We start from the raw sequence: 26,053 nt of genomic DNA, 5'->3' as shown, positions 1-26,053 counted from the left end.
ACCAATGCAAATACTCTGACAATGCAAGAACTACAATCACAATGCCCAATGGACACAATAAGAAAATTCATCATTTTATCAATTGCAATAGCAAATATGTTTATGCAATCCAATGCATTTGTTCGAAATAATATTGCTGATGTTCGTTAATCTGCTTAGAATCACATGCTGTGCATAGTCTGACATCCAGTGGTCACTGCGGAGTATTGCATTTTGTTTTTCGTAGTCGAAAAGGGGACGTCGACAAGGCGTGTCTGTAACACTATCCCTATAGTGACGTGCGTTGTACCCACAATCCCTCACGCGTCGAGGTCCCTCAGATTGTTTTTTTCCGCCCAGTTATTGGTCGCCTCTATGCGGAGCTACTCGAGAGACATTGCGAAATAATTTCTTCGACCCTTGGTCGTTTATTATTAATATCGAACACATAGATCCCTCCCTCGACGAAGCTGCAATCTGTTTCTCCGCCGAGCAAGATCTTCGACGGAAGGACGAGCGGAGGAGATCCTTTGGCGTCGCCGAACACATGACCTGGCCTCGCCGGCCTTGCACAGTAGGGAGAGTGGGGTTGTGTGATCTTTTCTTTTCACTCCGAGAATGCCTTTCTCTTTCCCCTCCCTCTCTTTCGAGGTCGTAATCCCACTTCTTGCCCTCAGCTATGGAGACAACGCCCTTTATGTTTTGCCCACTTTGCAAAGGCAAATATACCTGGAAGGACAAGCACAAACGGTGCAACCGTTGCTTGCCCCTCGATCACAAGGACGGCTGTGCAGCCTGTAAGTTACTTAAGCCCAAAACGATAAAGGACTGCAGGGTCAAAAGGTGGGCGGCCTATGCCATTTCTAGGTCAGATTCCTCGCCCGCTGCCGCCGAATGTGACGAGGACAGTGATTACATGGCCTCCGTAACGCAGGTTGTAGACCTCTCGAGGGAGCGTTCTCGCTCCTCTTCGTCCATCCCCGGCCCCGACAAGCCCTGCTCACGCCCAGCTTATGGGGATGAACACCCCAGCGACAAGGACGTACACAAGAAATCTCATAAACACATACCCCACGGCACGCATTCGTCGAAGACGAAGGAAGCCATAGCGCCAACGGAGGCACCGGGCCCACCGGCGTCTTCCGCCGACCGTAAGGGTTGCCAGCCCTACCCGCCACTGCTACTGCGACAGGCGACCGGGCACTCTGGAAATAAGGGCGCTAACCCCAAACCCTCAGGCGGCGATGCGCCTCGTAAGAGTACGCACGTTGCCAGTAAAGACTCGACGGTACCTAGCGCGACGGCGAGCGATCCCTCGGCAGACAGAATGATCGCCGAACTCCTCGCGCGTATATCTTCTAAGGACGGCCAGAGACGGACGACAAGTGACACGCCGAAAACTGCACACAAGGCCAAAGAAACGGCGAATGCGCTGGAAAGTAGGCTGGGACAGCTCCCACCGTCGACGGAAAGCCCTAGCCTGCCAGAACACTTCATGAAGGCGAAGGCACCTTATCTTCGACGCTATGGGACAGATCTAGGCGAATACAAGGAGAAGAAACTCCTTTTTCACTTCCAGACCGCTATAGCCTACCTCAGTGGACCTTCGAGAAGTTCCAGTCCTGTATGGACAAGTTAGACAGATTTATGGACATTCCAGAAAATAGGACACCTGAAAGACCTAGGGAGGTACTCCTAGAAAGTCCAAGGGCTAAATACCCGAAGTTGTTCTATAACCCCTTTCAGGAGGATATGAACTCTTACGACCTCACCGGAGAGGATACTCACTTCCAGGAAGGAGAGGAGTTCATTAATGCTGAAAACCAACAAGAGGGAGAAGGCTTCCACGAGGACACTAACATAAGTGAGGAATGGTACGAAGAAGACCCAGGTGAGGGTGACCCAAATCCCTGGCAGTCACCATCAGGGTCTACAAAGCCGGACATTCTAGACATCTGGTCTCCTCGGACCACACCAGTTAGGAACCCTTCGCCTGTTGACGATCAGCCCCCCTTTAACGCGCTGCTGACGAAGGCAGCAGCACATTTTGAGGTCGAAACTGGGGAGGTCACCCCAGACACTGACTTCGTGGAAAGGATTATCAAAGAAAACCCCCCCCCCCCCCCACCAGCCAAACAATTACAATACTCGCCTCTGTTAAGAGACAAATCAACCCTTCACTGGCCACCCCTGCACTAGTAAGAGGGGTTAATCCAAGAATCGAAAAATTGTTCTCACCCTCTCAATCAGACCCACTATATATTACGGGTCACTCAATCCCGGACTCCTTAATGGTGACTAACACTAGGAAAAGGGCTGGGGTTCCACTGTCTATCAGCGAGGCACCCCCCGGATAAAGAGGGGGGGAAAAAGCCTTATGTCCTAGCCAAAAGAATTACCACCTCGGCAGCGTTATCACTTAGAATTGCCAATAATACATGGCTGGCAAGCTACGCTGATGCGCAATGGGGAAAGCTTAAGCAGGACATCGAGGAAGTCCCTGAACCCCTTAAATCTAGATTGCTGGCTACAGTTAATGAAGGGTCTCTGGTCAACCAATGCATCGTTAAGAATACCCTCGATGCAGCGGAAACAGCTGGCCGCTCTTTGGTACAGCGTATTCTGCTGAAGCGCCACGTCTGGCTTTGCAATTCCGGGTTTAAAGCGGAAACGCAAGCGGCGCTCATTAACAAGCCTATTGAAGAGTCTAACCTCTTTGGAAAGGCAGTGGACGACGCACTGGAAAATGCGAAAAAAGAATTTTATACCGTAAAGACCTTGGACCAAATCTCAAAGCCCCCTAACAGGCGGGGATTTGGCAACAAGCGTTCTTTTCGTGGCCAACGCCAGCAACAGAATCAACAACTTCAATATTCTGCCAACAACTACCAAAGTAATAGTGGCCAGTACAATCAGAGAGGTCAACGCCGTGGCAAGGGGAGAGGCCGAGGTTCCACCCCTAGAGGCTTCCAAGCCACCAACAACACCAAGTGACGCGAAGATTCGGGTCCCCTCCCATGCATCGCCGGTCGGGGGCTGGTTAACATCCTTTCTTCCAGCATGGGAGGGAATAACATCAGACCGCTGGGTACTATCCACCATAGCCCGCGGCTACTGTATAGAATTCAACAGTTCCCCGACATACAGACCCCCGAGGGGACGACACATGACACCAGAACACCTCGCCATCCTTCTCCAAGAAGTGGACCAGCTACTGGAAAAAGGAGCTATAGAGGTCGTGCCTCTATCTCAGGTAACGGAAGGTATTTATTCAGTGTACCCAAAAAGGATCTACCCATGCGCCCTGTATTAGATCTGCGCCCAGCCAACAAGTTTGACAAACCCCAAAAGTTTTGTATGGTGACCTTACAGGAAGTGATCCCACTGCTATCACAGGGAGATTACATGACAACACTGGACATGAAAGATGCATACTTGCATATTTTGATGTTGCCAGCGCACAGAAAATACCTCAGGTTCATGATAGAGGGCAAACACTACCAGTTCAGAGTGCTACCCTTCGGCATAGCATCTGCACCAAAGGTATTCACGAAAGTAGTGGCAGCGGCCCACCTGCGCAGCATATCCATCCCAGTATACCCTTATCTTGACGACTGGCTCATAACAGGGGATTCTTACGAGACATGCTTCTAAAACACCCAAAAGACTGTAGACCTTTTGTTCCAACTGGGCTTCTCCATCAACGAGAAGAAGCCCAGCTTAGACCCCAGCCAAGTCAAACAATTCCTAGGCGCTCTAATTCGAACAAAGAACAGCCTCGTCTTCCCCTCCAACGAGAGGGTCCAAAACATGCTGTTTCAGATCCCCCAATATGTGGCAGGTCAGGAGGTGACGGTGCGCAAAGCGATGTGCTTGCTAGGAATGATGGCGTCATGTATTTATTTGGTAACTCGCGCATGCGCCCAATGCAAGAGTGGCTCAACAGCCAGTGGTGTCAGGCCAGCGGACAATGGGACGATCTAGTGGTGGTCTCGCAGGCCTTGGTTCTCTCACTATGGTGGTGGACAAAGGAAAACCTGGTAAGAGGGAAACCCTTTGCCACACCCACAGTGGAAGCCTCTCTAACCACAGACGCATCCCTCACAGGATGGGGAGGCTCACCTATCCCATCAGACTGCTCACGGAGTGTGGACTCCGAGCGTAGCATTAAAGCACATAAACCTACTGGAGCTACTGGCCGTGTTCAAGGCACTAAAAGCCTTCCAGGAACACCTACAATGGAAGACAGTGATGGTCCTTACGGACAGCACCACAGCCATGTACTACCTTAACAAGCAAGGGGGCACCCACTCTCCAGGACTGTCCAAGCTGTCCCAGAATATCTGGAAGTGGGCTCTCAAACACAAAATGTTCCTACTGTCACAACATGTACCAGGGGAACTCAATCTGCTAGCAGACGAACTCAGCAGAGACTTCCCTCTGCCCTCAAATTACGAATGGCAGTTGCATTAAGACATAGTCTTCGACGTCTTCACACAATGGGGATTCCCAGAAATAGACCTGTTCGCAACTCTGGAGAACTCACAATGCCAAGATTACGCCTCCAGGTACCCCCAGAACCAATCCAAGGGGAAGGGTCTATCGATTCCATGGTCAGGGAAATTTGCTTACGCCTTTCCCCCGACTCCCCTTCTCAACAAGATTGTGCACAAGATGCACCAGGAACAAGTTACCATGATACTAGTGGCCCCTATGTGGGCCCGGCAGCCATGGTTCGCTCACTTGATGGAGATGTCTGTCTCCCCAAGTGAAACTTCCCTGCCTGCACAACATGCTGTCACAGGACAAGGGCAGGACACTGCATCCATGCCCTCAGACCATGAACTAAGCAGCCTGGCTCCTGAGATCATAGAATTTGGACACTTACAACTCCCGCATAGATGCATGGACATCCTCAGGGAGGCTAGAAAGCCTAACACTCGTCACTGTTCTAGCAAATGGAAGAGATTTGTCATCTGGTGTAGAGGAAGAAGCATCGAGCCAGTTGAATGCTCCCCCACGCACATTGTCCTGTACTTGACCCATTTACTGGACTCGGGCCTAGTGTTCAATTCCATTAAAGTCCACCTAGCAGCACTTTCTGCATACACCACTTCCCAGCTTAGTGTCGTGGTGGAAAGTCCCAGTTATCAAAGCCTTCATGGAGGGAGTAAAGAGAATACACCCTCCGATAGCAAACCCAGCTCCCGGCTGGGACCTGAATGTGGTACTTACCAGACTCATGGGCTCACCCTTTGAACCCATGCACAAAGCAACTCTTAAATACCTCACTCTTAAGACCGCTTTCCTAATAGCCATCACCTCCATTAGGAGAGTAAGTGAACTACAGGCTCTTTCTGTTTTAGACCCCTTTGTAGCAGTTCACAAAGATAAAGTGGTTCTACGCATGCACCCAAGGTTTGCACCGAAATTAATTTCAAAATTCCATGTAAACCAGTCAATAGAACTACCAACGTTCTTTCAAAACCCTTCCAATTCGGGAGAAAAAAGTCTGCATACAATTGATGTGCACAGAGCTGTCATGTTCTACATGGAAAGAACCAGACCACTGAGAACGACTAATCAGTTATTTGTCTTGGTGGCAGCAGGAAGAGAAGGAGATGCAGTTTCAAAATCCTCTATATCTAGATGGATTGTTCAATGCATCACTCTGTTACACTCTTGCTAAGAGAGAACTACCCTTCAAGCCAAGAGCACATTCTACTCGAGGCACTGGGGCATCCATAGCATTCATTGCAAATGTTCCCCTTGAGTCAATCTGCAAAGCGGCAACCTGGAGTTCTGTGCACACCTTTACAAAACACTACTGTCTAGATGCACACTCTAGATCTGACGCCCAGGTGGAACAGGCAGTATTAAGACCTCTTTTCTCTACTGTTCCTTCTCATAACCCACCGCCAACTCCGGGTACTGCTCGCTAGTCTATGCACAGCATGTGATTCTAAGCAGATTAACAAACATCAAAAGACAATGCATTACTTACCGTAAAAGCATTTCTGATGATTGTATCTGCTTAGATTCACATGCGCCCACCCTTCCTCCCCGCTCGGATGGAAGGAACATAGACACCATTCTACATCTCTTTTCTGTACTCTCTCACGTATAGAAGGCTCACTCACGGCAGAAAAATTACAAACAGAGGGACCTCGACGCGTGAGGGATTGTGGGTACAACGCACGTCACTATAGGGATAGTGTTACAGACCCTCCTTGTCGACGTCCCCTTTTCGACTACGAAAAACAAAACGCAATACTCTGCAGTGACCACTGGATGTCGGACTATGCACAGCATGTGAATCTAAGCAGATACAACCATCAGAAATGCTTTTACGGTAAGTAATGCATTGTCATCTGGAGCACCATATGCAATATAAGAATCAGAATTGGAGACGATATACGATCTATCCTAAACCCAATACCACAAACGACTCTGGCTCATAACTACCAAACCAACAATTCACAAAATGATCTTGACAAATTAATTTTTTGGAATTGAGTCCCCACCAAGAGGAGGCAACTTAGAAAAAATCGTGAGGGAAAGAGAAGCGTACTGGATCTGTTATTTGGATGCTTGTTACACTGGACTTAACAAAGATCAGGAGATGTACCATTATCTGTAAAAGAAATTCATTAAACACCATCATTGGGCAAGTCCACTCCAATAGGACATAGCAATAACAACTATGAAACAATAAGAACCACAAAGGTCTGGCCACAGAAAAAAGTATTACAAATCAAACCTAAGAAATGAGAAAATAACTCAAAAGCATTTGGAAAAGACACCACAGAACTAGAAACCATACCAATGAATACTGCACTGCAAAAATTGTCATGGATGGGAAATGCAATACCAGGCAAAAATTGTTTCTATAACCCAACAAGCAGAACCAAACAATAGGAGTACCAACAGTTTCTTATAACATTGTACAATTTCCCCATAAGAAGCAAGGACTCGATCAAGGATTAACTATCAGATTTTAGCGCTGTTCGACATATGAACTGCGAATTTAAACAATCTTGAAAACATTGTGCCAACATGCTCATCAATTTACCCTTCAAATGAATGGTTTTAAGGCAATAACAATTATAACAAAGAAATATAACTCGCGAACATACAAAACTATTTTAATTACAAGAAATTTTGTTCCCAAACCAAAATGGCGTTGCAACGTAACGTCTCCACACGCATAAAACCAAAATCACGTGACCGGAGTTCCAAATCGCAACCAGGAACATGGACACAGTGTGGCGAACAGCACGAAGCTACGTTAACAATGGCATGGAAAATAGAAGGTAAACGCAAAGCTCGCCGCAAACTGTTCACAACTTTTAGAATTGGCATAAACCAACGCACTTAGACCATTAGAGAAAATGTAGATACATAATTTTAGGCATCAACAATGATTATTCGCCTTTCACATGCAGGCAATTGACACTAGACTATGGTGAAAATGGGACTTTTTTTCGATTGAATAGTTGAATTTCGACTCGACCAAAAGAATAAGGTACTATTGTATTTGGTTAAAAAGAAATGCCTAAATAATGATCCCCTCAGATAGGGGATGTTGAATCAGCCACCATATCAGGTTAGCCTGCAAATTGGAAAATTGTGATTCTCATTTAAAATGCCTGCATATTAGGCCAAATGATTCTTCATACAACAACAATTTAACAAGTATGAGCACTTTACAAGCAAACATTGCCAAAACAATAGTTTCTTTTTCAGAGATTGTTTTCGCTGAAATATAAGGAACGTATGTAACAAAACTCAGCCAACAAAACTGTTCAAATAGTTATCTCTGTGATCAACAGAAAAATTGAAAAAGTAAAAAAATTTCGATTAATTATTAGGAGCGCACAAAACAATACTCAACAAAATCTTTCAACAATTATCTGTGACTACTAACAGAATAATTCAAAAAGGAAAAGAAAATCTGTGACTCTAAACAGTTTTCAACAAAGATTAAGTAACGCCAAAAAAGGATCTGTGATTTGTAACAGATTTATCTTTAAAGTCAAATCTAACATAAGGAACCTCCTGAGGAACCGCCAGATAGACGGGGAAACGTGTGTCGAGGAACCAAATAAAGGAGTATGAGAGGAACTAAATAAAGGAGCACGAAAAAAGAACAAATAAACTTTAGAAAGATGAACCAAATGGAGGAAAGAGGAACTTAACAAAGGAGTGCAAAAGGAGAACAGAGAATTTTGGCAAACCCTAAAACTCTGTGCAAACTCAAAACTGCAAGACAATCCTCAAACCAACTGGGAAATCTATATTGAAAACAGTGAATGCGTTGTGGAAAGAACAAATCTGTATCAGTAAAATAACATTGTACAAATCAATTGCAAGACCACCATTGCAGCGACGAACTATGTAAATGTTAAAGACGCCATTTCAAAATGATACAGGATTTTTTCCTTTATTTGTTACTAAAGTTGTCTGCGATTGTAGATTGTCTGTGGGCCATCCCAAAAGGGTCTTTTCGAGGGGATTGGGTCCTCCGACGTATTCCATATCTATGACGGGTAATGTCCACAGCTGTGCTGCTTCGGAAAATCTTTGGCTCCTGTGTGTCTGACGTCGATGCGCTGTCCCCGAAGACCTCCTCTGATGGCCGACGTCACCCGATGTGATAAGTAGGACGCACGACGCCCATAGCCTCAGTTCCGTTTTTTCCGCGAATGTGTTCGCTTTGTGAATCTCGGTACGCCTCGACTCGTTGGAGTTACTGTTTTCTTTCTCGGTTCGTTGAACCTGTTCGGTGGTTTGTGGCGATGTCTTTCTCATCTTCGACCCCGCGTCCGGGCTTCAAGAACTGCGGGTCCAAGATGTCTGTCATGGACTCTCACGACGCCTATCTCTGGTGCCTCGGGGAGGCCCACGATACAGACGTCTGTCGACTGCCAGTCGCTCACTGCGAAGGCCTTGCGAGAACGCAAGAAGAAACTGTCGATGGGTCGGGTGTCTAAGCGTCGGAAGTCGAGGTCTGCGGGGCTTTTCGACCGATGACTCGAGGGGTGACTCTCTGCGCCGTCGTTGGAAGTCCGGTGGGTCTCCTTCCAGGAGTCGGTCTCGCCACTGCTCTGCCTCTTCTAGGCATTCCAGGAAGCGCCGGCATAGGTCGCCTTCCCCGTCCTCTTCTGAGGACTCCGCCCGTCAGCGGGTCGCTTATCCCTCCATGCAAGCAACACCGGAGGAATGGGCTTCTTTCGGGAAGCAGATGCTAGCGATTTTGGAATCGCAGGGCAGTGGTCGGTCTGCGCCTCCGAGTGGGGTCGGTCGGCACCGGTCGAGAGACACCGCCTGCACGCCTTCGGGCTCGAGTGGTCGGCACGGCTCGCGGGAGAGGTCCCGCTCGGACAAGGGTAGCCGTTCTCGCCATGCCCGTTCCAGGTCCCGGTCCTCGACGCGCTCGAGACCGTGTGATCCTGTGCCGTCTTCGTCGGTGCCCAGGCTCTCGAGAGACGCGCTCGGCACTACGGCTTCGAGGACTGTCGACGCCGCCGATGCTGGAGGCGTTGCAGCTGACGCCGATTCGCTCGACGTCGACGCCTTTTCTGTCGACGCAGACTCGCTCGACGCCTTTTAGAGTGTACAGTATTGAAGTATATTTGTGTTATATAATTGCCTCTTTCTATTGAATGTTTTATAATTGAATGGTTAATAAATTATTTAACCAAGAAACCTTGAGTGTAAGAGTCTATTTGAATAGTGGTAATTGTGAATCTTTGTGGAATTCCACTACTGCTCACATTGCCCCTCTTGAGATAAGCTTGGCTACTGAACACGCTACCTCAACACGCTACCAAAACTGTGTAGTACAGACTTATACCAAAGGTTGGTTTGCTTACAACTGTAGCATAGTTGCTTGTGTTCCCAGAGGGTACTGCATTCCAACTTTGCCTAACAGCTGTCGCCTATACTTGGGGTGTCCTGCTGTATCGGCTTCTTAGCTTACTAGGTACTGTTCCGCCCCTAATGCTTACCTGCGGCTTGCTTTGCTGTTCCTGTGATTCGGAGGATTGCAGTTAAGCTGTACCTCCTCCTCCTCCCAGGCCTACCTTGAACTACATTGGGGTTGACAACCCTTTGTGCTCTTCCTTGCCTTAGGACATTGGTCCTTGGGGCAATTCGGTGAGAGAACTTCCTAAATTCCCTTCCCAGAGAAGCTGCATTACTTGCCTGTAAACCTCAAGAAATCGTCATACTCTGTCTTGTCTGCTGCATAACTGCCATTTCTTCCTCATCCCTTATTCACTTGATCCCCAGTGCCCCCCTTTGTCTTTGAGAGACTCACCTAAGATGCGGTTGGATTTCGTATGATTGGTTAAGCAGGGGTTAACTAATATTACACAAGTTGATCTAAAGTTTGCATAATTGTGTCAGAAGTTTGTGTTGCCTTTCCAATTGATCCCAGTATTGTATTCTTTGAATATTGCAAGTGTTCTATGTTTTACTGTGCAATGGTACTTACTGTTAGGGGAGTTTTGCTAAAGTCCACTTGAGGCAAGGCTTCATAAAACCATCCCAATGGTATACAGGCCCCAACTTTTAGTATCTCTCTGTACTACTCATGGAACCTTGGTAGAGTGCAGAGCGGTCAGGCTTATCATAGGAGGAAGATGTGATCTGTAGCGTAGTACACTGAACCTAGTTAGTAAAGCAGATCAAAGAAACACCAATTAATGTATATTAAAATATATATATATATTTATGCAAGGAATGTTTCAAAATGCTTAAACTAATGTACATAGAAATTCTTTTAGATACTTTTTATAGGCCACTACTTAATTGTTTATTGCTCACGGTTACAATTGTTCATTTAGGACTAATGACTGTTCTACCGTACTATTGCGCAGTAGTTTATCTAGTCAAATAGTATAACAAGAGGTTATGGCTGGAAGGTTTACAATGAATCTAAACTTGAGGCATTGCTCTGGGCAACCCTCCAGACCATCGTTTTTCACCTGCCAATCCAGTACAGAAAGGGAAAGACCATATGCAATTCAGGCTAGGTCCCACCTCCAAAGGGGCAGTCCAGCCCAAACTGCTAAGTCGCAGCCCTTCTGCACAAGACAAGTGTCCACAAACATGTTTCGGCCTTGTTGGACCTCATCAGTGAGGAATAGCTTGGGTCTGGTGTTGCTTATGTTTCTGTGCAGAGGGGACCTGGTCTAACAGTTCTGGAGGGCTGCTCCCAGTAGTGGCAGTACCTGACTGTTGGGCAAGAATTGATGTAGTAACCCTGTGGGAGACTACACAACCTTTGTCCTCTTGGTATTGGGTAACCCACCTATTGGTATAGGTCTGTACTTTACAAGTGTGACTGAGCAGCCAGACTTATCTCAAAAGGGGCAAATATGAGTTGTAGCCCTGTAGCATCCAAATCCGCCAATACAAGTATCCAAATAAAACTTGCACTCAAAGTTTCGAGTAAAAAATTTCATTTAATGGTCATTTTTAAGTAAGCGTTCATTAAAAAGAGCAATGTGCAACAATTAAAATACACTTCACAATTCTTCCTCAGAATCAGGTCAAGCATGTAGATACTCTTTAGAGATGCTTCATACATAGCTCGTATACCGTGAGGTGACTTTACTAACTAGGACAGTATATCACTTTTGTACTTGGTAATTTCTGAGGTTGGCAGAAAGGAAAGGTTAAAGGAAGGAAAAAAGGTTGAATAGGTTCTTGGACCATGTGAGCACTTCTAAATCTCCCAATGAAGTCTATATATAAACCTTTCCCAGCAATATTATTTAAGAACCAATGTATCACCTGTGAGGGACAGTAAGAATCAAAGTCAATGGAATATTCTGCAGGGAGCCAGGACAGCCAAAGTCAATTGGAGCTAAGTCTATTGAGCTCAGGCACTTCGTAGATAATAAAGTCTTGCACAAAGTTAGTTTGTTGTAGAAAATCACTGTTCTCCAGCATGGGGTCTGGCATGGATTCACATGCTCATGAATATTCCCCGTCAGGCCGGGAATCCTCGGTATAGAAAAAAATCAGTATCAGTTTCGTTTATGATCTGTCTTTCTTAGTAGTAACCAATCACTGGTCTCTGGGTCATACTGCCCCCGGCCAATGACTGCACTCTCCCTAAGCCCCGCCTCTGGCAGCCATCCTCAGATTTTTACCGCACGTTCAAGTGTTGGGAGTCCTCGTGCTGTAGCTCTCGAGCTTTTGCTGCGTTTTCGCGCTTTTTCAGGAGATTTTTCTCATTTTTCGGTTAAATAGAGCCTCAAGCTCCACCGATTCTACATCCGATCAGCGGGGATCCATTTCGGAGTTTTCTATGCCACTCAAGGGTGAAGATTTCGTTGAGTTACGCTTTTGCAGGATTCCAGAAGTTGAGGCCTACCCGGACATGGCCCGGGAGAAAGGAAGCTCGACGCCCGGGAAGCTGTTCAGGACCTGCCCTGGATGCCAGCTTCAGAATGTTTTCAAGGAGGGCGAGCATTTGTTAGTCCTCTACTGTCTCCATGAGGACAAGACGCACACGGAGAAGGACTGTGCGTTTTGTGGGAACATGTCGGAGCAGACCATGAAGGATCGCCACCTCCGTCTCGCCAACTGGCGAGAAGAAAAAGAAGTCTGAGCGGTCTTCTAAGTCCTGTGAGGGCGCCCCTGCGACGGGGGCCCAACAAAAGGCCAAGCACCGCGAGTCCGCGGGCACCAGGAGCGCCGAACAGTTGGGCTCTTTGGCTGCAAGGCAGGGCGCATCCTCCCCGGCGCCATCAACCACGAGCCAACGCTCTGGCTCGGGTAAGAGGAAGTCCGAGAAACCGGCGAAGCTTCTGGAGAGGCCCTGGTCGATCTCGAAGATTCCGGCAGAGGAGGAGCGAGGCTTGGACCCCCCTCCCAATGTGGAGGCCCCAGGCATACAGAAGGTGACGATGGCCTTAATTCACCCTGCTAAGACCTCGATTGAGGATGTCGCAGCGGCCCTGGCTCAGCCTGTGGAGGCTACGCCAGTGGAGGTGACCTCAGGACCCAGAGTCTCCCTGCCACCGCGGAGGAAGTCGTCTTTCAGGCCCATTGAGAAGACCCCCACAAAGTCCTCGTTGGAAAAGGTGGGATAGGGGCAGGTGTTACGCTCACCTGACTCCCACGGAGGTGCTGTCCTGGTTCGCGCTGCTGTGACCTCTTCTAAGGTGATGCGCAGGTTTCGGAAGACGGACTGGACCGGGCTCCCAAATCTGGCATGCCTGGCTCGCAGAAGTATCCTTCTGTAGGCGAAAATAGGGATTAACTGTCTGCGGGGTAATGCAATCGGCCTCCCACTTTCCCCTCTCACCCTTCTCGAAACCCTTCTGTGATTTCTCGTAGCGTCTCACCTTGGGGTCTGGAAGGACGAGCTCTCCATCCTGCTTCTGATGCATGGGCGCGTTGGTATCCAGTTACTTCACTGGATTTTCGGATTGGTGAGAACCAAACTTGCTTGGCTTCCAGGTAAGTTTTTTTGATAAGAGGTTCCCCTTGTGTCCATGCATTAAAGTACTAATGCTAGTGTCTTTTTCCCCATAGTGGCCGGGGTACGGAATGCCGGGGAACAGGCACCGACCCGAGATAAGAGGTGAAATCCTTGTAGAAATCAGGTAAGTCTTCAATGAGCGTTTTTTGGTAATGTCTTTTCATTCGGTCATTAACGCTGATGTCTCTTTTTCCCCTTAGGGGCCGGGTCCGGAAATGCCTGGATGCGGCGCAGACCCGAAATGAAGAGGGAATGAATCAACAGGTAAGTCTTAACATGGAGATTTAGCTTTCCTTATTCCCTTCTCTCTCACCTTTTGTTCTGGTCTTTTTCTCCCTAGGCGCTGGGGCATGACTACTAATCCGGATGATCGCTGCTGAACATGGAGGCGCCCTGTAAAGGTGAGTGGAATGCGGCGCTGCAGCGATCGACGCAATGAGCTTTTAAATAGTCTTCCTTTTCAGGATTGTCGGCGAGATGTCTCCGGGATGCGGATTTAGCAGGTAAGGACTTTCCCTTCTTCTGTCCTCTTCTTCTCTTCCTTTGCAGGTGATCCAGGATGCTGGCAGGCGTGGCAGAAGTCAGGATGCATGAGCAGACACGGTGAGCGTCCAGCTGCTAGATGCAGTACAACGCGAAGCACGTGTGGCTGTTCGGGTGGGGTTTAAATAGCCTTGGAAGAAGTTCCAGGTATGTATCCTTTCCTGACCACGCCCGGATGGTAAAGTAGTTCCTTTCAGGCCTCAAGGAGGCCGGGATTCTGCAGCATGGTCTGCATCAGGTAAGTGCACCCAAGCACTCCCATAATGAGCCTGGTGCCATAGGCGCCAGGACACTGTCCAAAGGGCCCCTATATGGGATTGCTGGGTCCTTCCTTGGGGACTGGATGTCTGCTTTCGGGGACGCAGGGCTTGAACCGGCTCCCTGGGAGCGGGCATCATGACAGCAGGTGGCCATCGTGGATACGGACACGACCTCTGAAGAAGAGCTCATCGAAGTCGTGGAAGAGGCCCAGCCCATCGGGAGGGATCCCGACGAGGGCGACAATGAGAGCGACTGTGTCGCCGACGAGGTTCCTCAAGAGCCCTTGCGCCCGTCGTTTCCGGCTCCGCAGGACACTTCGGCGGCCATTTTCTCAGCGATTCAGTCCTTATGCTCGGAGATGAGGACAAGGTTGCCCCTCCCCCCGACGGAGGTACCGGAGCCAGACCCGACGGGGGAACCAGAGCGGGGACCTTCGGAAAGTCCACCACATAAGAGGAGGACGACGCATCCTACGCCACCTCTCCCACCTCTGCGGCCTGCTCTGCCCTCCCCCCGGTCTACTACCCACGGGGATGATACAGGCACAGACACGGCTACAACAGGTACAGATGACCACGGAGGCGATGACAGGACATGTCCCCCGTCGCACCCTGCTCGGGCGTCCCCGCCAGACGAGATTGGATCCTTTCATGCCATGATTTCCAGGGCATCTGAGCTCTTCCAGCTCTTCCCAGAAGAGAAGGAAGGGTTCCTTTACCAACGGCGTGAGGCTAAAAGGAAGACGGTCCTCGCCGTACCACTTCTAGATGACATCTGGGATGAGGGGCTCGCCCTCCTCAAAAACCCTGCCACGGCGCTGGCAAAGAGGGACCGGTACGAGAAGTACCGGGTCCCTGACGCTGCCCCCTTGTGCCTTTGGGTGCAACCTACCCCGGATTCGGTCGTCTCAGCAGCGGCAAAAAAGAAAGCTGGAGGGCATCGGCCTCGACATCCACTTCCCCGCCGGATGGCGAGGGCAGGAAGCTGGACACGATGGGACATCTCATCCGCAGCAACGACTATCGAGGCGGCCAACGCCCTGGCTATCGTAGCCCGCTACGACAGGGAGTTGTGGTTCAAAATTGCCCCTCTGTTGGACTTCCTTCCAGACGCCAAAAGGGCTGAGGCCCTTGAAATCCTACAGGAAGGTGAGATTGCTTCGGACCACGCCATCACGGTGGCAGCGGACATCACCGACACCGGTTTCCGTCAGTTGGGCAACAGCGTTTGCCTGAGACGACAAGGATGGCTCAAGGCGACGGATTTCTGCCAGGACGTACAAACCAAGGTTTTGGACATGCCCTTCGACGGGAACAACCTGTTTGGGAAAGCGATTGATGAGTCCCTTCAGGCCATCAAGACAGACACGGAGACTGCCCGGGCACTGGTGGGCCCCCGATGAAGCACCCCGGTGGGAGGCCGGCTGGCGAGGTTCGTCAGCGTGTGGGAGTACATCTCCACCGACCGTTGGGTGCTGGATGCCCTGGCCCAAGGGCCCGGCCTCGATTTTCAGAAGTGCCCTCACTTTCCACCCGTGGCCAGGAAGGAAAATCACGTCCCTCAACTACTGTTGGAAGTAAGGGCGATGCTCAAGAAGGGTGCCATTGAGCCTGTCCCAAAGAGGCTTCGGGGCTCCGGAGTTTACTCAAGGTACTTCCTCGTAAAAAGGACAGGAGGATGGCACCCCATCCTGGACCTGCGATGACTGAACAAGTACATCAAAGCACAGAAGTTCCGGATGGTCGCCCTCCAGCACGTGCTGGGACAGCTGGAGGAGGGCGATTTCCTGTCGTTGTTGGACTTGGAGTCGTCGTACTTCCACATCCCCATTCTAAAAAGACACCGAAAGCTCCTCAGGTTCGTGGTCCAAGGGAGGCACTACCAGTTCAAGGCCCTCCCGTTCGGATTGAAGTCGGCACCCAGGGTGTTCACGAAGTGCCTCGCACCGGTGACGGCGCGGCTGCACCTACAGGGGATCCACGTCTGCCTCTACCTGGACGACTGGCTCATCCGGGCAAGGACAAGGGAGCTCGCCGTGGAGCACACTGCGAAGACAGTCCAGCTGCTCACAGACCTGGGATTCTCCATCAACTTTCCAAATTCCCACCTGGTTCCGCCCTGTTTCTGGGAGCCAAGCTCGACAGTGGCACGGCTGGCCTCGCCGTCGGAGGAAAGGACCAGGACCATTCTAGGCAAGGTGCAGCGTCTGCTGGCCACGGGCATGGCCAGGGTAAGATCTATCAAGTCCCTCCTTGGGATGATGTCCTCTTGCATTTATCTGGTGCGCCTTTGCAGGCTTCGGATGCGCCCCTTAAAAGAGTTCCTCGACGCCCGCTGGGTCCAGTCGACGGGCAGCTTCGAGGAAAGGATCCCTCAACGAGATGTTAGTCAGGCGTTCCAGTGGTGGGGTACCTGCTCTCATCTGTCGGCGGGCACGGACTTTCAGACCCCAGCAAACCAGGTGACGTTGACGACGGATGCCTCCCTGGAAGGTTGGGGAGCGCACTCCGGAGATCTTCACACGAGAGGCCTTTGGCTCCCGGAGGAGAAGTCACTCCACATCAACATCTTGGAGCTCCGCGCAGTGTTCTGGGCCCTCAGGTCTTTTCTTCCATCCCTCAAGGACAAGGTGGTGAGGATCTTCACCGAAAACACCACCACGATGTTCTACATCTGGAAGCAGGGCGGAACCAGATCCCCTGCCCTATCCAAGGAAGCCCAGGATCTGTGGCATTGGGCCGTCGCCAAAGGGATGTTTCTGGTGCCTCTTCATCTGGCAGGAATAAAAAACACGATCGCCGACTCACTCAGCAGAGAGCTGCGCTCGTGCCACGAGTGGGAACTACGCCAGGATCAAGTGGATCGACTCTTCCGACGATGGGGCGAACCCCAAATCAATCTCTTCGCGATGGTGATGAATTCCAAGTGCCGGAGGTTTGCCAGCAGGTTCCCCCAGCCGAGGAGCATGGGCGATGCTTTCTCGTTCCCCTGGGACGGCCTATTTCTTTATGCGTTCCCTCCGCTGCCGTTGTTGCTCCTGCTCATCAACCAGCTCAAGAGGTCCCGGTGCAGGATGATCCTCGTCGCACCGGAGTGGCCGAGACAGATCTGGTTCCCGGACCTTCTGGACTTGTCAACGTCCACACCAGTCAAACTGCCGACAGACGCAGATCTTCTCTCCAAAGAAGGAGGCGCCATTCTTCACCACAACCCGGAGTCGCTGAACTTGCAGGCCTGGCTCCTGCAGCACTAGAGTTTTGAGGGTACAACATCCCGGCCGACTGCAGAGATGTTCTTGCAAAAGCCAGGGTGTCCTCAACTCTCAAGTGCTACGGACATAAATGGAAGAGGTTCTCTGTCTGGTGCCGTGCACAGAAGATTAACCCTCTGCGGATTACGGCCCCTCAAGTATTGCCGTACCTACTGTCATTGGCCAAGGCTGGACAAGCTCACGCTTCCATCAAGATGCATCTAGCCGCCATCTCGCGATACACCAGAACCACGGGACGGGCGTCCTTATGGTCTCATCGACTGGTGAAGGAATTTATGAAAGGATTGTTCCGATCATTCCTGCCGGTGAAGGCCCCTGCCCCGGCGTGGGAGCTCAACGTGGTGCTGACCAGGCTCATGGGGGGGGGGGCCCATTTGAGCCGATGCATTCGGCACGGTTGAAGTTTCTGTCGTGGAAGACAGCGTTTCTCGTGGCCATCACCGCCGCACGACGAGTGGGAGAGATCCAGGCCCTATCTTGTAAGCCGCCATACTTGACGTTTCATGACACGAGGGTGGTGCTGAGGACGCACCCCTCCTTCATGCCCAAGGTGCCGCCGGACTTCCACCTCAACGAACCCTTGGTGTTGCCAGTTTTCTTCCCGTCTCCTTCGTCGCCGGCTGAAAGAACTTTGCACTCGCTGGACGTAGCTAAAGCGCTGAAGCTCTACGTGGACCGCACAAACAGTTTTCAGAAGACATCACAGCTGTTTGTGAACTTTGGGACTGTGAATCAAGGGAAGGCTCTCTCGAAGACTTCCATTTCCAGATGGCTCTCCGGCTGCATCATGCACTGTCACCGGCTGCTACCACGGCGTTCCTGTCTGGTGTGCCCCTGCTGGACATCTGCAGAGCTGCGACGTGGAGGTCGACGCACACCTTCACAAGATTCTACTGTGTCGATCGGGACTCCAGGGAGGAGTCCAGGGTCGGCCAAGCAGTGCTGCGCAACCTGTTCGCTTAAGGTGAGCCTGGTGAGGAGGTAAGAGATGCTTAATGTTGAGCCTGTTGCCACCTCCCGTGGTTGTGCATGTGTGTACTGCTATGTATTCTCTTATTCATTCGCATAAGAATCCATGCCAGACCCCATGCTGGAGAAGGAACAAGTTACTTACCTGTAACTGTTCTCCAGCATGGGTCTGGCATGGATTCACATGCGAACCCTCCTGCCTACCCCTCTGCGGCTCTTCACTTGGTCATACTGCCACTTTACGTGCTACCAAATCTGAGGATGGGTGCCAGAGGCGGGGCTTAGGGAGAGGGCAGTCATTGGCTGTGGGCAGTATGGCCCAGAGACCAGTGATTGGTTACCACTAAGAAAGACGATCAGAAACGAAACTGATTTTTTTTTCTATACCGAGGATTCCCGGCCTGACGGGGAATATTCATGAGCATGTGAATCCATGCCAGACCCATGCTGGAGAACAACAGTTACAGGTAAGTAACTTGTTCCTTGGGTCACAAGCTGTTACACTTGTGAAAGTAAGAGCTAGAATCCACTCTAAGAACGCAGCTACTGCAAGCCTCTAACTGAGAAGAGCAAGCTACAGACGATGAGGTAAGTACCCCAACATCAGAACAGTACCTGTGGTTAGAGGAAGAGGATCCAGCTGGCAGCTTTCTGGTTGCAATGATGCAGGTCCTGGGTTCCTGGGCCTCAGTCGTGGGGACAAGTGGTAGGACGAAGGTCGGCGGCAGCTATGGGCGTTCTTCGGATCAGCTGCACTTTGCGGTTCAGCGCTCGGTAAATAGCACCACCACAGATCTTGGACACCGGTTGGGCTTCCTTCACTCTTGAGTCCAGCACTCTGGTGATTTGACTCGCGCTTGGGTAATCCTGCTTTGGGTGGGTCCTCGGGGAAACTACTGGCGCTTTTGGCTGGCTTAGAGATGTTGCACTCCATTATGGATTTCTCGACCCCTGGACCTCTGTTCCAGCAGCAGCAAAGTAGTACAGCCAGTTGTGGAAGGTATTCCAGCAAAGATCATCTCAGGATTAGTTGGTCCGACTAACCCAAGAGAGGTTGTTGCGTCCAGAGCTTCTCTTGTCGATCAGAAAAAGGAGTTTCAGCACAGCAGGATGGCTTCACCAGGCAGTTGAACTGTCCAGGAGGATGCAGCAAGCTTTGTTCACGGTTTTTTCACCTGGATGTCCTTCCTAGTGGTAGACTCTCTTCAGTCCACAAATCCTCGCCTTTTTAAGCTGGTTTCTCCTATTCTTGCACAGCCTAGCTGTCACTTACACAGCAGGTAGATCCGTGGTGGTGCTATTTACCGAGCGCTGAAACCGCAAAGTGCAGCTGACCCGAAGAACGCCCATAGCTGCCGCCGACCTTCATTCTACCGCCTGTCCCCACGACTGAGACCCAGGAGCCAAGCAAGCTACACAGACCAGGGGTAAGTACCCCTTGGTTCACAGTACCCTGGGTCTGAAGAAATTGGTTCCAGCTGGTTTCTGTTCCTGTTGTAGTATGGCAAATCCTGTTGATCCTAGGCTTCTATGATGGGGACAAGAAGGATGACATCTGGGGACTCCTACACTATGGTTTGAAGGTCGGTGGCAGCAATGGGCAAACTCGATATTAGCAGCACTTCGCGGTTTCAGCATCTCACGAATAGCACCACTGCGGTTCTTGGATACTTGGTGGACTTTCCTTACTTCTGTGGTCCAGCACTCTGAGGTGGCTCAGGCTTGGTTAGTCCTGCTTCATTGGAGTCTGGAGGATCTTTCTGGAGCTTGGGTCCGACTTAAAAATAAAAACTATGCACTCGATTCTGGTGTTGTTCTCCCTGGCACTCGGTTCCTGCCGCAGCAAATGGAAGTACAGCCAGCTTTGAGAGGTTTTCCAGGGGAGTTCGTCTTTGGGTTGATTGTTCCCACCATCCCAGGGGGATAAGTTGTCCTTTGCTGGGCTTCTCAAGTCGAGGCGAATTCTGAGCTCCGGCACTGCAGCAGGGCTTCACCGGGCAAACCAACACTCAAGGAGTTGCAGCAAGCATCTCTTCCAAGTTCATTCGGATTCCTTCGTCCAGTGGTAGACTCTGCCTTCCAAGCAAAAACTTGCCTTTTATGCAAGTCTCTCCCATTCATTCGCCCCCTAGCTGTCGCTCACACAGCAGCTAATCAACTTTGCGTGCATTCCTGTAACCAAGGAGACTAAGCACAGGGAGGTTCGGGAACCTCCCTCATATCCTGCCCTGCCAGATAGGCTGGAGCCACAGAGGCATGCTTCAACAGTGAATCCTGCCAGAGACCAAACTAACAAAGGGACCAAAACTGGTTTGGTGTGCAGAGTAAAACCTAAGAAAGACCTTGCAAGCAATAAATGGTAAAAAGACGACCAGGGCCATTTACAAAATGAGCACCCATGGGTGCAATACTGCAGCTGAGGATTCAGCCTGCGGTAAAAACGCACAATGGTTGGAAAATTAAACCACTGCCACCAGCCATTAAATGTAGTGAGGATCACATAAAAAAAATGTTACATGAGTAAGTAGGAAAAGGAGCTACTAAGTAATCCACATAAGATGGTTTGTACTGGACGTACATGGGAAACACTGTTTAGTAAAGTCAATTTCACTTTACTACTCTTGGAACAGTAGTAGACCCAAGAAAAGTTCTTTCAAAGGACTTCTCTGTGACACTGCACTCTGGAGCTACTTCTTGGATTAAGGTAAGCAATATGGATTGTGTCTCTGGGGGTTCACTTGGAGCTCAGCAAAGACTTGGACGGATTCGGCCTTGGCAAGATCGTGCACTACGGTTATGTTGTAGGTCTCCTGGTATTCCCGGTCTGCAGCTGTGGAAATTCTCTGGACCTCGGGAGAAGGCTCAGATTGCACTGTCTCAGGACTGCTTGTTCCTACCAGTCAAAGGGAAGGAGTATAGGGGAGTGAAAACTTCCTCTCCCATTTCCTGCCTACCCAGGAACACTGGAGACTAGGCGGAGACACCCAAGTGTTCCTACCAAAGGTGGGGGGTGAGAGAACGCACATACGCCCTGCCCCCCCCCACCCCAATGGTAGAAGAAGGGCTGACTAAGGACAACCACGCTAGAAATGGCAAAAAAGAAGGGAGGGTTTCGGTTAGTACTTAGGGGACTCTGTTGTGCACAACCGGGACTGTGAATACAATCTTGCCTACAAAATGGCACAATAGTTGGTAGAACATGTCCACTGCCACCAGCCATAACTAGAAGATTGTCTGTGACTAAAAAGTCACAGGAGCAGAGAGAATGGGGATTCTAAGTATCCCTTTGGCACTCCACATAAGGTTGTGTGTGCACCAATCTCAGAAAATATAGTTTTACGAGAGATGCAAAGTATAGTAGTAAGGATAAAGAAAATCTCAAAGGAGAACACAAAGGGTTCCCAGCAACACTGCCCATGAGGAGCAGTGTGCTGCCTTTAGAGATATGGAGGAAAGTAGACGTCATAGAAAAAGTATAACACAGAAAGGGATCCAAAAGGTAGAGCCCATAAGAATGAATGAGTGGAAGGCGGCTCCACTCATTCAGGATATAAGGAAAAAGGTCCAGAAGTCTGCAGAAAGTGCGGGAGGGGGTTTCTCACTAGAAGAGGGGATGAAGCATAACAATGATAAATCTGCAAACACCTACCATTCTTAAATGTTAGAAGCCTTAGTGTATATAAATAAATCTCTATTTTTGTAATGTAAATTCTATTGTGCGTTACCTTGAACTAGTGTATGTTTTTTAGTTCTGTTGACTCACTAGAGCCCTTCTTCCTCCTAGACTAAGCCTGGTTTCTCAGCCATGACTACCACATCTTTGGGTAGTCCAGGATAAAACTAAGGGGTGATCCCTGTCACCTAAGGTGGGCTTTTCCAAGTTTTGTCACAGACAGCAACTTGTGAAAAACTCCTTAACAAGCCACAAAGAAGGAATAAGTCCCTAGACTGCTTCGCATCCACACACTGTTTATGTACCTTTATTCTGGAGCACCGTGAATATCAGTAAATGGGGCATTCCTTTTTCTGGGGGGGGTGGTGGACAATCAAATGACACTAAAATGTGGTGAGCAACAACGAGAGGGGGGGAAAAGGGAACGTAAAATTAGGACAATAGGCTGATGATTTGACGTGCAGTATTTTACGGATATGAACTGGTGAGATGCCGGAGCAACCAATACAACTGTGTAGCTATGAATGTTTTTGCTGATCCCATTTCTTCTCCGCTCCTCACAAACATTTACCGGTTTCTTCTCCACCCATCTACTCTTGGCATATTCTCTCCTTTCATAACCATTGCCCTAAACCAATATTTTCCTGTGGTTTGTTAAACCTCGTCAATTAAATGCATTTATATCTGCAAACTCAGACTTTTTTCTGCTTGTCTTCAGCCTAACCTTGAGATCCTGTTCAACCAAGTGAAGCAAATGCTGGGAAATGAATTGATGCTTACTCCTATGGAAAAGAGCACATTGATGGAAGCACTGATCTCGGTCAGCAATGAGTTAAAGGATCACGATGCACAGAGAGAGTTCTTGGAAGAGCTCATGGCCCCTGTGGTTTCAATTTGGCTGTCCAGTGGGATGCAAAAGTATGTCATAAGTTTTACAACATGCACCATTTATGTTTTTGTAATCTATAACAATCTATCTTGTAAGTGCCCATTAAGAACGCTTAAAGGACATAGAATGACTGTTTTGAATACTAGACATGTCCCCTGTCAGTCAATGCTATTGGCATGCTTTGATCATTTCTGGTTGTAGAAAAGGAAATAGCGTAAGAATAAACGCACAATAGAATGCCACATGTGATGGCGTACAACTGAGCTTTATAGCTTTGTGTACCACAAGGTGATTGGAGCTTTCAGCACAGAAGTGTCAAACAGAAACAGCAGGCAAGCATTGTACATATTTTCTCTGGCTAACAAGTGGAGAGGGTGGGAATGAGACAGGAGTTATACTCGAGCTGAATTCTGGCTCTGGAAACCAGTAATACAATCACTGCCTTCAATATAGTGGATATATGTTTACTTCTGTCATACTCTGAGTGAAATTCCATTGATGTGGTTCCTTTTTGCCAAACTGAGTAATCCCTTAACGTTTTTGCTGCCATTTTGGTTTCCTAGTAGCTATTTTGGCTGTCAGGACTTCAATGTGGCCCCCTTGTAGTTCCTATTTAGTATGCTGCCTGTTAAGATGGATTTCCAAAATCAGGGCTTGTGGGAGGATTTTGGGTGGCCACCCTGTTTAAAGTCACTGAGGTTAGGGGGGCGCTGTTGCGCGCAAGGAAGATGGCCGCCTACTGAACAGCTCCGAGCCGCGAGGCGCCTTTTTTTTCAGAAATCCTCCTGTTTTGCCTCGGCGATTAAGCAATCAACCGACGGGGTGCGAGCTGCTGCTACTGTGCATCTACTGGCCGAGTCCCGTCCCCCGGACCTCCTTTACAGCGTAGCTGTGGACCGCTGCGGGTGAACGGGGGCGATCGCTTCCTCCGATCCCGCTCTGGGCTCCGGGGGATCGCGGCCGTGTCCCGTGGCTTGCGGCCTTCTGTGGGGGAGGGGCATCCTTCCCGCCCTACGCGGCCGCTCTCTCCTGCCTTACGGGAGAGTGGCTGATCGGCGTTGCGGCCTGTCCCCTGGACCATGAGCGTTGCTCTGCTGCCCCATCCTAGGCGGCGTGCTGACTTGGACCAAGCCTCCTCTTCGAGCCCCGGGCGGTGAGTCTCCCCCCCCCCCCCCCCCCCCGGTCCCCTGGGCTCCGCTTCACGCGTCCCGCTGTTAACCCCTCCGGAGCTCCATATTCCCGGCGACCTTGGGCGGAGGGAAGGCGCCCTTGAAACACGTTGGGCCCTGCAATATTTCATCACCTTCGCTGGATTCCTTCCCATGATTCCGGACGCTGCGCTTGGCCTTGTCTGGTGGCGGCAGCTCCATTCCTCCTACATCCTGGTATCCTAGGGGCTGGGGCCCTACCGCACCGGAGCTTGCCCCCCGGCAGACCCTTTCCCAAGCCGCGCTACCCCCCGGACCCATCAGCCTAAAATTCACTCGTGGACAGTCTGAGGCATCTGCCCCTGCCCGGGTACCTATTGTCAGGTCATTTTGCTGTGCCGAGATACGCACTGCCCCCGATTCTCCCGTACTGATACACCATTGATCATGGACGTCCTCGTCTTGTTGGCCCTTGTCTTCCAGAGTGCTGACCGCCTTGCATCCACGCACGGCGGTATACCCCTGTCCCGCCTCATCACTGCGACAACCAGAGACTTCTCCTGTTTCTCCCAGTGGTCATTGTCTCCTTAGCCCTGGCCTCTACAGGATCTCTGAAGTCTGCTTGGGGTACATCCGCTACTACACATATTAGTTGTCCTGGGAGACCCGCCTGACTCAGAACCAGCACTCCAGCATAGCTTGGTCCCCCCCCCCCATCTGGTTTCGAGTCGCCTCTGCTCGTGTTGCTGGTCGGCTGTGGCCCCACGCACACTTGGCCTGGGTCGTTCCGGGTGCCCTCCCTTGGCGCCCTACTAGTTTTGAACCCATCTCGAGCCGGCATCATGTCGACACGGACGGGGAAAAAAACAATCTTCCATCAATATGTTTACGAAGCCACCGGGTGGATCTGGTGCGGAGGCACCTACACAAGAACCATCCACCTCACATGAACTGGAACCATCCGAATCTCAGAAAATGCTGGAATACATCCGTGAGGAATTCACCACAATCCATAGCAAATTAGACGACATGAATGGTACGATATCCTCCATTAAGGCACATATGGAGAGGACAGATGGTCGTGTGACCGAGATTGAATCGCGGGTGAGCACCGCTGAGGACGGCCTGGGTTCCCTCCGGGCGGAGATCTCCACACTATCCTCCCGTGTGTCAGAGGTGGAGAAGAAGAACGAGGATCTCGAGTCTCGCTCGAGGCGCAACAATCTTCGCATAATCGGGGTCCCGGAGGATGGCATACAAGAACCCATGGAGGATTACGTGGAGAGCATGCTACTCCGACTCCTTGATTCCCCAAAACTCTCCTCACAATTTGCAATCGAGAGAGCCCACCGTGCACTCACAGTGAAGCCCAGGCCTGGCGCCCCTCCTCGCCCCATCATAGCCAGAGTCCTAAATTTTCACGACCGAGATGCCCTCCTCAGGGCGGCAAGAATCAAGGGAGACCTTTTGTTGGGCGCAGCCAAAATCCACCTATATCCGGACTTCTCGGTGGCGGTCCAGCGTGAGCGTAAGTCCTTCCTGGCGGTGAAGAGAAGACTGCGCGAGTTTCAGGTCAAATATGCTATGTTATATCCCGCCAAACTGAGAATCGAACATGCAAACAGTATACTTCTTCACGCTTCCGGAGGAGGCCTCTAAGTTCATAGATGAACACTTCCCCGGCTGAACTGTACCTGCAACACTGTCATTGCTTTATACTTTGTCGCATTGGACCACACACTGTGACATTGGCCTGCCACAACAGGCTCCCATTGTAGAGGCGAGGCCATTGGGCCCTAGCCCTGAACTCAATTAGACT

General features: G+C 50.2%; 1 protein-coding gene across 1 annotated transcript in view; it reads left to right on the top strand.

Moving 5' to 3' along the window:
* Positions 1–26,053, top strand: part of LOC138468291 (exportin-5-like) — a 1,210,104-nt gene that overhangs the window by 636,945 nt on the left and 547,106 nt on the right. Inside the window, exon 17 of the mRNA XM_069608777.1 lies at positions 22,916–23,115. Within this exon, the coding sequence (XP_069464878.1) occupies positions 22,916–23,115 (200 nt within the window). The remainder of the gene's footprint in view (positions 1–22,915; positions 23,116–26,053) is intronic.

This window comes from Ambystoma mexicanum, chromosome 4q (genome assembly GCF_040938575.1).
Source record: "Ambystoma mexicanum isolate Mex_15411 chromosome 4q, UKY_AmexF1_1, whole genome shotgun sequence".
Taxonomy (NCBI): Eukaryota; Metazoa; Chordata; class Amphibia; order Caudata; family Ambystomatidae; genus Ambystoma; species Ambystoma mexicanum.
This window is presented reverse-complemented; position numbering and strand designations above follow the sequence as displayed.